This window comes from Anolis sagrei, chromosome 6 (assembly GCF_037176765.1).
Source record: "Anolis sagrei isolate rAnoSag1 chromosome 6, rAnoSag1.mat, whole genome shotgun sequence".
Classification (NCBI taxonomy): Eukaryota; Metazoa; Chordata; class Lepidosauria; order Squamata; family Dactyloidae; genus Anolis; species Anolis sagrei.
Window position 1 is genome coordinate 60,069,227 of NC_090026.1, and position 12,579 is coordinate 60,081,805.

Sequence of the window (12,579 nt, forward strand, 5' to 3'; positions counted from 1 at the left end):
AGAGTGGAAAAGAGTATCTGGCTATGCTGGTGCTAAAATGAAAAGTCCTCAAGGTCTAATTTGAGCACAAGGGCAATTAGTTCCATGTTCCAAAGTAATCAAATAATCAATATGTACTTTTAAAGCAATTAAACCCTGATGAAAAACAAGGCTTTCAAAATAATAAAGGAGGAAAGAACTGACTTTGATATGGAGATAGAAAGGTTACAATGTGCTGGGCCTATCATATCTTGTCACATGGTACCACTATTACACAGGGAAAATGTGGTCCACTAAAATTTAATTATTTGCCTTGTTGGCATACCTGTTTCTGTAAAACCGTATTACCAGTCTATGAATGCTATTATTATGTTCAAATTAAATATAAGGAAGATATTTCTAAAACTTGGCAGAACATACACATACTTCCTCAGCTTATGATACTTCACACAAGATTCGTTCTTTCAAAACTTGACTTAATCTAAAACTATGATAGCTCTGTAATATCGCCAAAAGTTAAGCCTGATGAATCAGGCTTAACTATTAAGTCCAAGGACAAGCATTTTGTATATTTTTAAAAATGTTTGCCATTAGTGCACATTTTTGAAGTACAGTTATTAGCTTTTTGCACTTTATAGGCAGTATAACATTTTCTGTTTGTTAAAGTGTTGGTATTAATGTGAACAGTATTGGTTCACATATCACAATTCATTTTGGGGTGGCTTTGGACATATCAACACTGACTATTTAATACAGCTTTGGGATCAGTTTCAAAGTGCAGCATCTATACAATGCATGCTGAGAAAACACTGTAATGTGCTTCAAGCACTTTAAACTGATATAATTAAAGTCAGGGAATAATCTAAAACAGAGCCCCTAATATTTATATATAGTGCACTCTACTATAAACCACAGAGCCCCCGGTGGCGCAGTGGGTTAAAGCACTGAGCTGCTGAGCTTGTTGATCGAAAGGTCGCAGGTTCGATTCCGGGGAGCGGCGTGAGCTTCCGCTGTCAGCCCTAGCTTCTGCCAACCTAGCAGTTTGAAAACATGCAAATGTGAGTAGATCAATAGGTACCGCTCCGGTGGGAAGGTAACGGCGCTCCATGCAGTGCAAGGCCACATGACCTTGGAGGTGTCTACGGACAACGGTGGCTCTTCGGCTTAGAAATGGAGATGAGCACCACACCCCAGAGTCAGACATGACTGGACTTAATGTCAGGGGACAACCTTTACCTTTACCTACTATAAACCACATTACACAACATGTACTCCACTGATCAATATATGTGTATTCTGACAAAATGAGGTTTAAAAAACCCTGCATTGTTGGTGATTGTCAAATTCCAGATTCTGGAACTGGTTCGAGGTCCGCCTCTGTAGTGCATGTGAGCGTCATCCAGACCTCAAGCCAGTTTCGGGATTACTAGTTATTTATTTATTTCCAGTATTTTCTGCCCCGTCCTTCTCACCCCCCAAAGGGGAACTCAGGAAGGCACAATTTGATGCCATTAAATGTAATAAAGCAATATAACAACAATTACTAACCAAATTGTTCACACATTGAAATCACACTTTCTTTTATGCTGGCTCGAAGCTGACCCCAGTGGTCAGTGTAGATGTGCCCTCCAAGGTAATTTACTCAGCCCCAGCCCTAAACTTTAGACTAAGTCTGAAATGACTTGAAGGGACACAATAACAATCCTAATTAACTTGACAATCTCATCATCCAAAAGCAGGCCCACACTTCCCATTGAAATACTGGTAAGTTTATGTTGGTTAAAATTACTCTTCATTTTAAACACTGTATTGTTCTTTCATGGTTTTTTCACTACAAATAAGATATATACATAAGAATTTGTTCATGTTTTTCCTCAAACTGCCCCCCCCCCAATAGTCGAGGGACTGTGAATGGCCCTCTGCTTTAAAAGTTTCATTTCCTCTAAATTTTACTTTCTTTCCTTCAAAAATGGATGTTTAATTGGTAACACTGTTACTTCCTGGAAAGAAGTAACGAACGGAGTGCCGCAGGGCCCGGTCCTGTTCAACATCTTTATTAATGACTTAGATGAAGGGTTAGAAGGCATGATCATCAAGTTTGCAGATGACACCAATTTGGGAGAGATAGCCAATACTCGAAGACCGGAGTAGAATTCAAAACGATCTTAACAGATAAGAGAGATGGGCCAAAACTAACAAAATGAAGTTCAGTGGTGACAAATGCAAGATACTCCACAGGCAGAAAAAAATGAAATGCAAAGATACAGAATGGGGGACTCATGGCTCGAGAACAGTACGTGTGAAAAAGATCTTGGAGTCCTCGTGGACAACAAATTTAAACATGAGCCAACAATGTCATGCGGCGGCAAAAAAAAAAAAAGCCTTGGTTATACCACATCTGGAATACTGTGTCCAATTCACGGCACTACAATTTAAGGGAGATGTTGACAAGCTGGAATGTGTCCAGAGGAGGACGACTAAAGGGCTTGGTCTGGAGAACAAGCCCTATGAGGAGTGGTTTCAAAAGCTGGGCATGTTTGGCCTGAAGAAGATTGAGGGAAGACATGATAGCCAGGTATAAATATGTGAGAGGAAGTCATAGGGAGGAGGGAGCAAGCTTGTTTTCTGCTGCTGTGGAGACTAGGATGCGGAACAATGGCTTCAAACTATAAGAAAGGAAATTCCATCTGAACATTAGGAAGACCTTCCTGACTGTGAGAGCCATTCAGCAGTGGAACTCTCTGCCCCGGAGTGTGATGGAGGCTCATTCTTTGGAAGCTTTTAAGCAGAGACTGGATGGCCATCTGTCGGGAGTGCTTTGAATGCAATTTTCCTGCTTCTTGGCAGGGGGTTGGACTCTATGATTCTATGAAAAAGTGATGCCTTCTGCAGCATCCCTTGTTTGGATATCAGCCAGCACGTCAACGACTTAAATCAAGAAATAGTTTTCTAAGATCTACAGAGACACCTCAGCAAGCGAGTCCAAAAGTGGCAGGCTCAAACCCAGAACCTCAACCAATGTCTGATACCAAATGAGAGACTCCCCCCTGGGCACCTGAGATCAGATCCTGGAATATCGGGCCTGTCTGGAAGGGCCCTGAGTCCACACCCAACATTTAATCCAGTTCAATGTGGATTTTATAGAGCTGTGTGGAAGGGGCTTTTGTAACTATGGGCCAGAGTTGCTGTTTTTAGAAGAAGCAAGCCTGCACCGATACTAATATTGCACAAAAATATACATGACAGCCTTATAGGTAACACAGGCTAATTCATACTGACACTACTTTTCCCCTCTTCCTGTTTTTTGTTCGCTTTTGTATTCGTTCTCGCTGACTTCTCATAAGACTGCTATACAACCGGAAGCTGACATCAGTTGCCTGGCAACCGGACGCTCGAGAGCCAGCGTCAACTGTGGATGGCACATCTCCTCGGCCTCTGATTGGCTCCTCCGCCTGCGAGATGAGCGCGAGCTCAGCCGCGCGCTCCCCGTCTCCTAGCTCGAGGGGCGCCGCGTCCAACGGCGCTTTCTTCTCGAGGAGAGCGCATGCGCACTATTTGAAAATGATGGCCGCGGACGGGGCGCCGCTGACGGAGGAAGATGTTCGAGACAGGGTCAATCTGAGGCACCAGAATCTCGGTGACCGGCTGGTTTCTGGAGAGGGAGGCGGGCATGTACCCTCGAGGCTTAGTCAAGACTCCATAGCGGGGAGGGGGTGGCTTTTGAGGACGGCTAACAGTAGAGTAATGGTTGTTTATGGAAGGATACTTGGTCATAAAGGCATTGCTATCAGTGGAAGGCATTCCCCATCGAGATGACCCTGCTGTTTGTATTGTGTGTATGTACTTGCCTTCCTATTCTGACCATAACTTTTTCTTGTTCACACACACACACATACATATATATACATACATACAGTGTGAAGCAGCATAACCTCCCTTTTTCAAAACTTAATAAAACCCATTGTATGAATCAGAAAAAAAATGTAGGCCAAGCAGGGTCACCAAAGACAATCAGAAAACACATATTTCTGATGGTCGTAGGAACACAGTGCTATCCGGAGATAGGTGAACTACATCTCTCCTAAATCACTGCCAATTCCTCCCAAATCCCTGCAGTATTTTCTGTTAGTCATTGGTTCTGTGTGGGAAGTTTGGCCCAATTCTATTGTTGATGGGGTTCAAGTGGCTCTTTGATTGTAGGTGAACTATAAATCCCAGCAACTACAACTCCCAAATGTCAAGGCCTATTTTTTCCAAGCTCCACCAGTGTTCACATTTGGGCATATTGAGTATTTGTGCCAAGTTTGATCCAGATCCATCATTGTTTGAGTCCACAGTACTCTCTGGATGTAGGTGAACTACAACTCCAAAACTCAAAGTAAATGCCCACCAAAACCTTCCAGTATTTTCTGTTGGTGATGGGAGTTCTGTGGGCCAAGTGTGGTTTGATTCCATCATTGGTGGAGTTCAGAATGCTCTTTCATTGCAGGTGAACTATAAATCCCAGCAACTACAGCTTCCAGATGACAAAATCAATTTGCCCTCAATCAATCAATCAATCAATCAATCAATCAAAACTTTATTACAGTCCATGACCAGCACAAAGTGTATATACAAATCCAGATCACAAGATTGGGACCCAGTCCCGTACATTCACATCAAACCCAAAGGGTTATAGACTTCAAACTCCAACAATACAAAATTTGCCCTCAACCTGACCAGTATTCAAATTTGGGCGTATTGGATATTTATGCCAAATTTGGTCCAGTGAATTAAAATAATGTAAATATCAGATATTTACATTACGATTCATAACAGTAGCAAAATTGCAATTATGAAGTAGCAATGAAAATAATTTTATGATTGGAGGTCACCACAACATGAGGAACTGTACTAAGGGGTTGTGGCATTAGGAAGGTTGAGAATCACTGATGTAGGCACATACCTAAAGTTTTGTTTTACGTAGTTTTGAAGATCAAATTAGGTAGGTGACGTCCCTCATTCTCCATACACTGAGTAAACCGATTTCTGGCGTTTGTCATTACTCTTGCCAGCAGGCCCGTAGCCAGGATTTCGTTTCGGGGGGGGGGGGGGGGGGCTAAAAAAATTTTCAGGGGGGGTTTCGGGGGGGGGGCCTGAGTTTCGGGGGGGCTGAGTTTCGGGGGGGGGGCTGAGTCTGAGTGAAAGAGGGTCTAGCCTAGCAAACCTTTTGTATCATTACCCCAATGCCCCCATGCATATGGGATATATTGAGTATGGTGATCAGATCATAGAATCATAGAATCAAAGAGTCGGAAGAGACCTCATGATATGAATAAACATAACAGTTTAAATAATGCACCAGTAAGGCATTTTCGCGAACCACCATGATAATTTCGGGGGGGGGGCTGAAGCCCCCCCGAGCCCCCCCCCCCCCCCCCGCCTACATGCCTGCTTGCCAGCATAGCAGGAGTTATGTTTGAGAGGCGGGAGTATAAAGTTTTGTCCTAACAGTTCAGTTGCCATCATGAGTTGGAACAGATTTGGCCCCTTGTGATTTTTTTCTATGGGGTTTTTGAAATCCCGTGTTTATGTGAACCGTCCAAGGACCCTACAAGATTTGAAGAACAACATCAAGGAAGAAATTGCCAACATAACACCTGCTATGCTGGCAAGAGTCATAACAAACGCCAGAAATCGGTTTACTCAGTGTATGGAGAATGGGGAACATCACCTACCTAATTTGATCTTCAAAACTACATAAAACAAAACTTTAGATATGCGCCTACATTATAAAAAAATAAAAATTTCTGATTCATACAATGGGTTTTATTAAGTTTTGAAAAAAGGAAGTTATGCTGCCTCACTCTGTATGTCTGTTGAAATCTTTAGGTATGCATGCCAGCCACATCTGAGGTCATGGCCCTCTAGGTTGAGTAGATTTTGGTTCTCTAGTGTTATCCAGTTTTTCAACCAGTGTATCCTGCTGCTTCATGGTAATATCTGAAATCTGGTAGGTTCAAACCCCCTCTCTCTTTCCCATCAATTACGTTTCTGTACGCAATCCTGGCTCTTTCCCTGCCCAGAGAAATCTGGTAAGATCCTTTTCCCAATGTGAATATTGTACAGAAATTAAGGAAATTGTGTGCATGGTTAAAGATAAAGATATAGGGTAAATATGTGATCACAGGGAATGGTGATGGGGGGTTGGGATTAGGGGTGTTAACAATACAAAATGTCATCGAAGAGAAGGATGTATGAAAAAGAAGGTGCAGACAAAAGGAATGTTATATAAAATGAAGTGTGTATAAGTATGAGCACCAATTGAAACTAAGCGTGAGCAAGATGTTGTAATGTCGAAACAATAAAAATATTGTGGAGAAGAAAAAGTTCCAGTTCAAAGTAGATAATCTGGATTTTTGATGCAGTGTAAAAGGGGCTCTATACACATTATGAACAGGTATCTACTAAAACTACTCTACGGCTCCTTCCACTCAGCTGTATAGAATCCACATTGAACTGGATTATATGGTGGTGTGGACTCAGCTAATCCAGTTCAAAGCAGATATTGTTGATTATCTACTTTGATATTCTGGGTTATATGGCTGTATGGAAGGGTCCTACGGGCCTCCCTCTATGAGCTCTCTGATTTTAGCTACCTATTTGTTACTCCGTTTAAGCGTCATTTCTTCCCTCTACTTTTAATATCATTTTGTAAATAAAAATTATACTAATTAAAGATTATCCCCATTTTATCTTTAAACAAAGGATAGTAAAAGGATAGTAAATGCAGACTGTGGCCAGGAAATCAGAAGACGCTTACTTCTTGGGAGGAGAGCAATGTCCAATCTCGATAAAATAGTAAAGAGTAGAGACATCAGATTGGCAACAAAGATCCGCCTAGTCAAAGCCATGGTATTCCCTGTTGTCACCTACGGATGTGAGAGCTGGACCTTAGGGAAGGCTGAGCGAAGGAAGATCGATGCTTTTGAGCTGTGGTGTTGGAGGAAAGTTCTGAGAGTGCCTTGGACTGCGAGAAGATCCAACCAGTCCATCCTCCAGGAAATAAAGCCTGACTGCTCACTGGAGGGAAAGATACTAGAGACAAAGTTGAAGTACTTTGGTCACATCATGAGGAGACAGGAAAGCCTAGAGAAGACAATTATGCTGGGGAAAGTGGAAGGCAAAAGGAAGAGGGGCCGACCAAGGACAAGATGGATGGATGGCATCCTTGAAGTGACTGGACTGACCTTGAGGGAGCTGGGGGTGGTAACGGCCGACAGGGAGCTCTGGCGTGGGCTGGTCCATGAGGTCACGAAGAGTCGGAGACAACTGAACGAATGAACAACAACAACAGTAAATGTATCCAAGTCTTACCTTCAATCAAATATTTCTTCTTGATCAGCATTGTCAAATTGTCCATCTCAGCTTATTTACATGTCTTCGTGTTTTCCTTGCGTCATGATGTCTGATTCTTTATGTGTCTAGGTATAAAGGATTCGTGAATATTTTATTGGGGTTTTTTATGTATAGTATTTTAATATTTAAATTGGTTTTATTACTTATTTTGTTATTTGTTATTTATTGATTCTGATAATTGGCAGTGCAGTGGTATGTAAATTTTATATCTGTGTGTGTGTTTGAGAGAGAATACACACATATAATAACTAGGATATGAATTTAAACTGTTTTACAAGAGTAAAAAGAAAAAAGAAAACAGGTTGAAGAGTAAAACTACATTATACTTTGCATTTTGTACCCAAAATAACTCGTCTTACTTTGATTTGGAAGGTCCTACATAATTTCAAAGATTGCATAGTCTCTTTAAAATAAAACACAGGCTTATTTGCTGAAAAAAGCAGGTTACATTCTTTTAAAAATCTGTTATTCTTTGTAAAGAATAGAAAATGAACTATGTACAGCTTCAACCTTTTCAGACTGAAATGTTTTAGTACTACTGTACTTGTCTGATTTTTCCTCTTATCTCTTTCTCCCTAACCCGCCACTTGCATGAACCTTTCCTCCTCCGACCATTTTGATCCATCCTATGATGAGGTCTTAGTTTAAGTGTCACTGAAACTAATTTCATGTAGTAACTCCCCCTCCAAAATATCTTATTTCAGCTGATGTCCGGTCGTTGTCTCTTCCTGGAACTTACCATGAAAAAATAACTAATTTAGGAAATTCCTTGAAAAAATTTGTTTGTCTGAAATCTCTTGACCTTTCACGCAATGCACTGACGACATTGGAGGTATGATATTGTGAGTTTTTGATGTTGTATTGTATATCTGTTTATTCTATCTATGATTTATTTAATTTCATTTGCAATTGCATTCCTGTGTGGTCCAAAAACTGAAGTTGTCTGTTTGACTAAACATAAAAGATCATAAGAGAGACCAAGTTCAGAATAGCATCACTAGTAGGGGACAACATAGTGCAACCATTTTCAAAGTCACTCTGGTATATGGAAATAGACAAGGAGAATGTGTTCCTGTTATTTCTGCAGGATCTCTCAAGGGCTTTTGATACCAATGAGCTTTGTGAGTTGCCTTCTGTTGTGGCTCAGTCTGAGTCTGAAACTGAACTGTTTGGTCCTTCCTGGCCTGGGTCTGGGCCTGGGTCTTCTGAGCCTGAGTATTTTCTGCAGGATGACGAGAAGACTGATGGGTTTCAGATTCCGGTACATGAGATTCCTTAACATGCTCCAGACAGGGCTGATAGTGTGTCTTCTGAAGAAGAAACAGCAAACCTGTTCCCAGGGGAAAGGAATGAGACAGTGCAATCCCACAAGTGCAGCTGGAGACACCTTTCGGTTCCCAGAGTGATCCGGCCCAGCTGGGCCGAGATAAGGAGTTTGAAGATAATAGTGAATTAATGAGCAAACAGGACCGTTTGTAATTAAGGGTTCGGAGAAGCACACGCCTTGCTAGCAAGAGGGAAGCCAAAGGTCAACGCAATGCTTTCATGTTCGGGAGGGTTATTTAATGATGTAGCTGACAGGCATATCTTGTCAGTCCAATCATAGAATCAAAGAGTTGGAAGAGACCTCATGGGCCAACCAATCCAACCCCCTGCCAAGAAGCAGGAATATTGCATTCAAATCACCCCTGACAGATGGCCATCCAGCCTCTGTTTAAAAGCTTCCAAAGAAGGAGCCTCCACCACACTCCGGGGCAGAGAGTTGCACTGCTGAACGGCTCTCACAGTCAGGAAGTTCTTCCTCATGTTCAGATGGAATCTCCTCTCTTGTAGTTTGAAGCCATTGTTCCGCGTCCTAGTCTCCAGGGAAGCAGAAAACAAGCTTGCTCCCTCCTCCCTGTGGCTTCTTCTCACATATTTATACATGGCTATCATATCTCCTCTCAGCCTTCTCTTCTTCAGGCTAAACATGCCCAGCTCCTTAAGCCGCTCCTCATAGGGCTTGTTCTCCTGACCTTGATCATTTTAGTCGCCCTCCTCTGGACACATTCCAGCTTGTCAATATCTCTCTTGAATTGAGGTGCCCAGAATTGGACACAATATTCCAGGTGTGGTCTAACCAAAACAGAATAGAGGGGTAGCATTACTTCCCTAGATCTAGACACTATGGTCCTATTGATGCAGGCCAAAATCCCATTGGCTTTTTTTGCTGCCACATCACATTGTTGGCTCATGTTTAACTTCTTGTCCACGAGGACTCCCAAGATCTTTTTCACACGTACTGCTCTCGAGCCAGGCGTCCCCCATTTTGTATCTTTGCATTTCGTTTTTCCTGCCAAAGTGGAGTATCTTGCATTTGTCCCTGTTGAACTTCATTTTGTTAGTTTTGCCCATCTCTAATCTGTCAAGATCATTTTGAATCCTGCTCCTGTCCTCTGGACTTTGGCTATCCCGCCGAATTTGGTGTCGTCCCATGTTATTTCTTACCCGTTAATTTCTGTGCAGTAGCCTCAGCTTTTGCGAAATGCTCCTGGCTTTTTGAAGACTGGGATCCTGATCCTGATTCTATCTGTTTACCATGGTCTCTTGTTTGACCATTACTAAGGGATTATGCTTCATGTTATTTACCTGTGGATCTAGTAAACCTTGCCTTTGCATTTAAGACTCTGTTTTGCCTATTGAACCTCTGCATCTTTATTTCTCTGTTTTGATTTTGCTTTTTCTCAATAAACTACAAAACTACAGTCTTGGTGTGTGCTGGTGTCTTGAGCAAGGTGAAAACTACCCTGACACCTTCCTGGGATTGGACTTGGGGGCAGTTTTATGGTGACTGGTTCATTTTTGAGGGGTGGATCTGAACATGTTTCTGATGGATGCCCGCCTCTCATTACTTAGTTAAAACATAGGTGCAACTGCTCGGGGAAAATAATCTGGAGTTTGGGGGTTCAGTGTCACCAGGAAGATAATGACACACAACTCTGTTCTCTTTTCCATCATATCCTAAGAAAGCAGTTTCTGTACTTGACTAGTGTCTGCTGTCAGTGAAAGATTTAGGCCCCTTTTACACTGCTGTAAAAAATCCAGATTATCTGATTTTAACTTGATTATCTGGCAGTGTAGACTCATATAATCCAGTTCAAAGCAGATAATGTGATTATCTGATTTGGTAATCTGCATTATATGGCAGTTTAGAAGGGCCTGAACTAGGGCAAACAAACTGAAAACCCAGACAGGACAGAAGCACTTCTAGTTAGTTAAAAAGCAGATCAAGGAATAGAGATTTAGCCTGTTCAGCATGTGGTTACACTTCCCCTAAGATCCCCTACTCTTGACATACCCTTGGACTGAGTTCTGCTGCATCAGGTTTTGGCATTGACCAAGCATACATTTGCACGGTTAAAACTAGTGTGCCAGCTGAACCCGTTACTTGAGCCATTAGATCTGACTATGGTGACACATGCTTTGATCACATTCTGTTTGGTCACGTCCTCAGGAAACTTCAGTGAGTCCAAAATGCTGTGGGTAGGCTGTTGATTGGACTGGTTGACTCCCTTTGTTGAAATACTGCCCAATGATCAATTTCTGGGCAGATTCAAATGATGTTTTTGATTTTTAAAGTCTTATACGACTTGGTTCCAGACTGTTTGAAAAACTCTTATCTCCTTCTGTAACCTGATGTGAGTTTTTAGATCCGCAGACAAGGGCTTTCTCTCAATCCCATTAGCTTTGCAGGGACATTCGTGGTGAGGAGAAAGCTTTCTGCTTCTGGCTGTGGAAATTCTTAGCATGGAAGGTTTGGTTGGCTACCTCCCTGCTCTTTTTCCAACAGGAAATGAAGAAGTTTTTACTTAGACAGAGCTTTTAAATTTAATTATGGAGCAGTAGCAGTGCTGTGCTATGCTGTGTTTTTAAGTTTTCTACCAAGCATTTTACATATTTTAACTGTTCTCAACCATGTTTTTAAAATAGTATTGTGATTTAATTTTTTGACCTTTTAAAAAAAATTCTTGTAAATATTCTTGAATTTCTTCTTAGGATATAAATATATAAATATAATAAGCATCTAATAAACCAACGGCTTTTTATTCACCAATGGAGAATATAAAGCACCCCTCTCGGAGGAGGACATTCTGTAGCTTTAGCGCTACTAAGATTGCCTGTCTAGTATCTACCTGCCATCCCATGGACATACCTCAGATGACCTCAGGACGTGAATAGATTACACATGAGAGGAGATAACATGACTTAACCCTGCCCTGTTTAGGACCGTAGAAATAAATACTGTACCACTTTGAATTAAAACCAGCAATGCGCTAGAAACCAATGCAGAGAGGGTAAAGGCATGCAATAATATATTACCTAGTTTTAAACACAAGTATGGTTCACTTGATTTTCTTTTCAGGTTATCCTGAAATGGTGAAGCAGCTTGGCATCTTTTTATTTAAAAAGTAGAAATCTTCTAATAGATATGAACAATGGAATCATAGAATCATAGAATCAAAGAGTTGGAAGAGACCTCATGGGCCATCCAGTCCAACCCCCTGCCAAGAAGCAGGAATATTGCATTCAAATCACCCCTGACAGATGGCCATCAAGCCTCTGTTTAAAAGCTTCCAAAGAAGGAGCCTCCACCACACTCCGGGGCAGAGAGTTCCACTGCTGAACGGCTCTCACAGTCAGGAAGTTCTTCCTCGTGTTCAGATGGAATCTCCTCTCTTGTAGTTTAAAGCCATTGTTCTGCGTCCTAGATACAAAATCTCAGAGAAAAAAGTTCACCCAAGATATTTAAGATGGTAACATAGCACAGAGTTTAAGTACATATTCTGTATGCAGGAATTGTAGGTTTACTCCAGGCTGGTAGCCGGGAGGGGTGGTGGTGGTGGTTTCGGGGTTCAACCCCCACCCCAAAAATTTTCAGGTTAAAAATAAAACCTGGTTTACTCATGAATTTTAACTGATTAACCATATCCCCATGCTAAGACTATGAGACACAAAAAATTAAGAGTCCCTCCAGAACTGAAAGCACTATCTCAAGAAAATATTGACAATTTATTCACACTGTCATTACTTGCAGCGATAGCCAATGTTGTGAAGCAACCAAGTTGAGGGGGGGGGGGTGTTGAATGCTCTCACTAAGGAGGCCAGACTTGGTGGAGGTGGTTGACAGGGGCGGAGCTGCAGGCTATTGAAGGCTGCTCTGTC

General features: G+C 41.8%; 1 protein-coding gene across 3 annotated transcripts in view; it reads left to right on the forward strand.

The window, feature by feature from the left end:
- Window positions 1–3,471: 3,471 nt before the first annotated feature.
- CEP72 (centrosomal protein 72) overlaps window positions 3,472–12,579 on the forward strand; it is a 44,267-nt gene continuing 35,159 nt past the window's right edge. For 2 of the 3 annotated variants that reach the window (XM_067470144.1, XM_067470145.1), the window contains exons 1-2: window positions 3,625–3,815; window positions 8,082–8,209. In XM_067470144.1, coding sequence (XP_067326245.1) covers window positions 3,734–3,815; window positions 8,082–8,209 — 210 coding nt within the window. In that variant the 5' untranslated portion in view covers window positions 3,625–3,733. The other variant, XM_060781469.2, reaches the window with a different exon arrangement.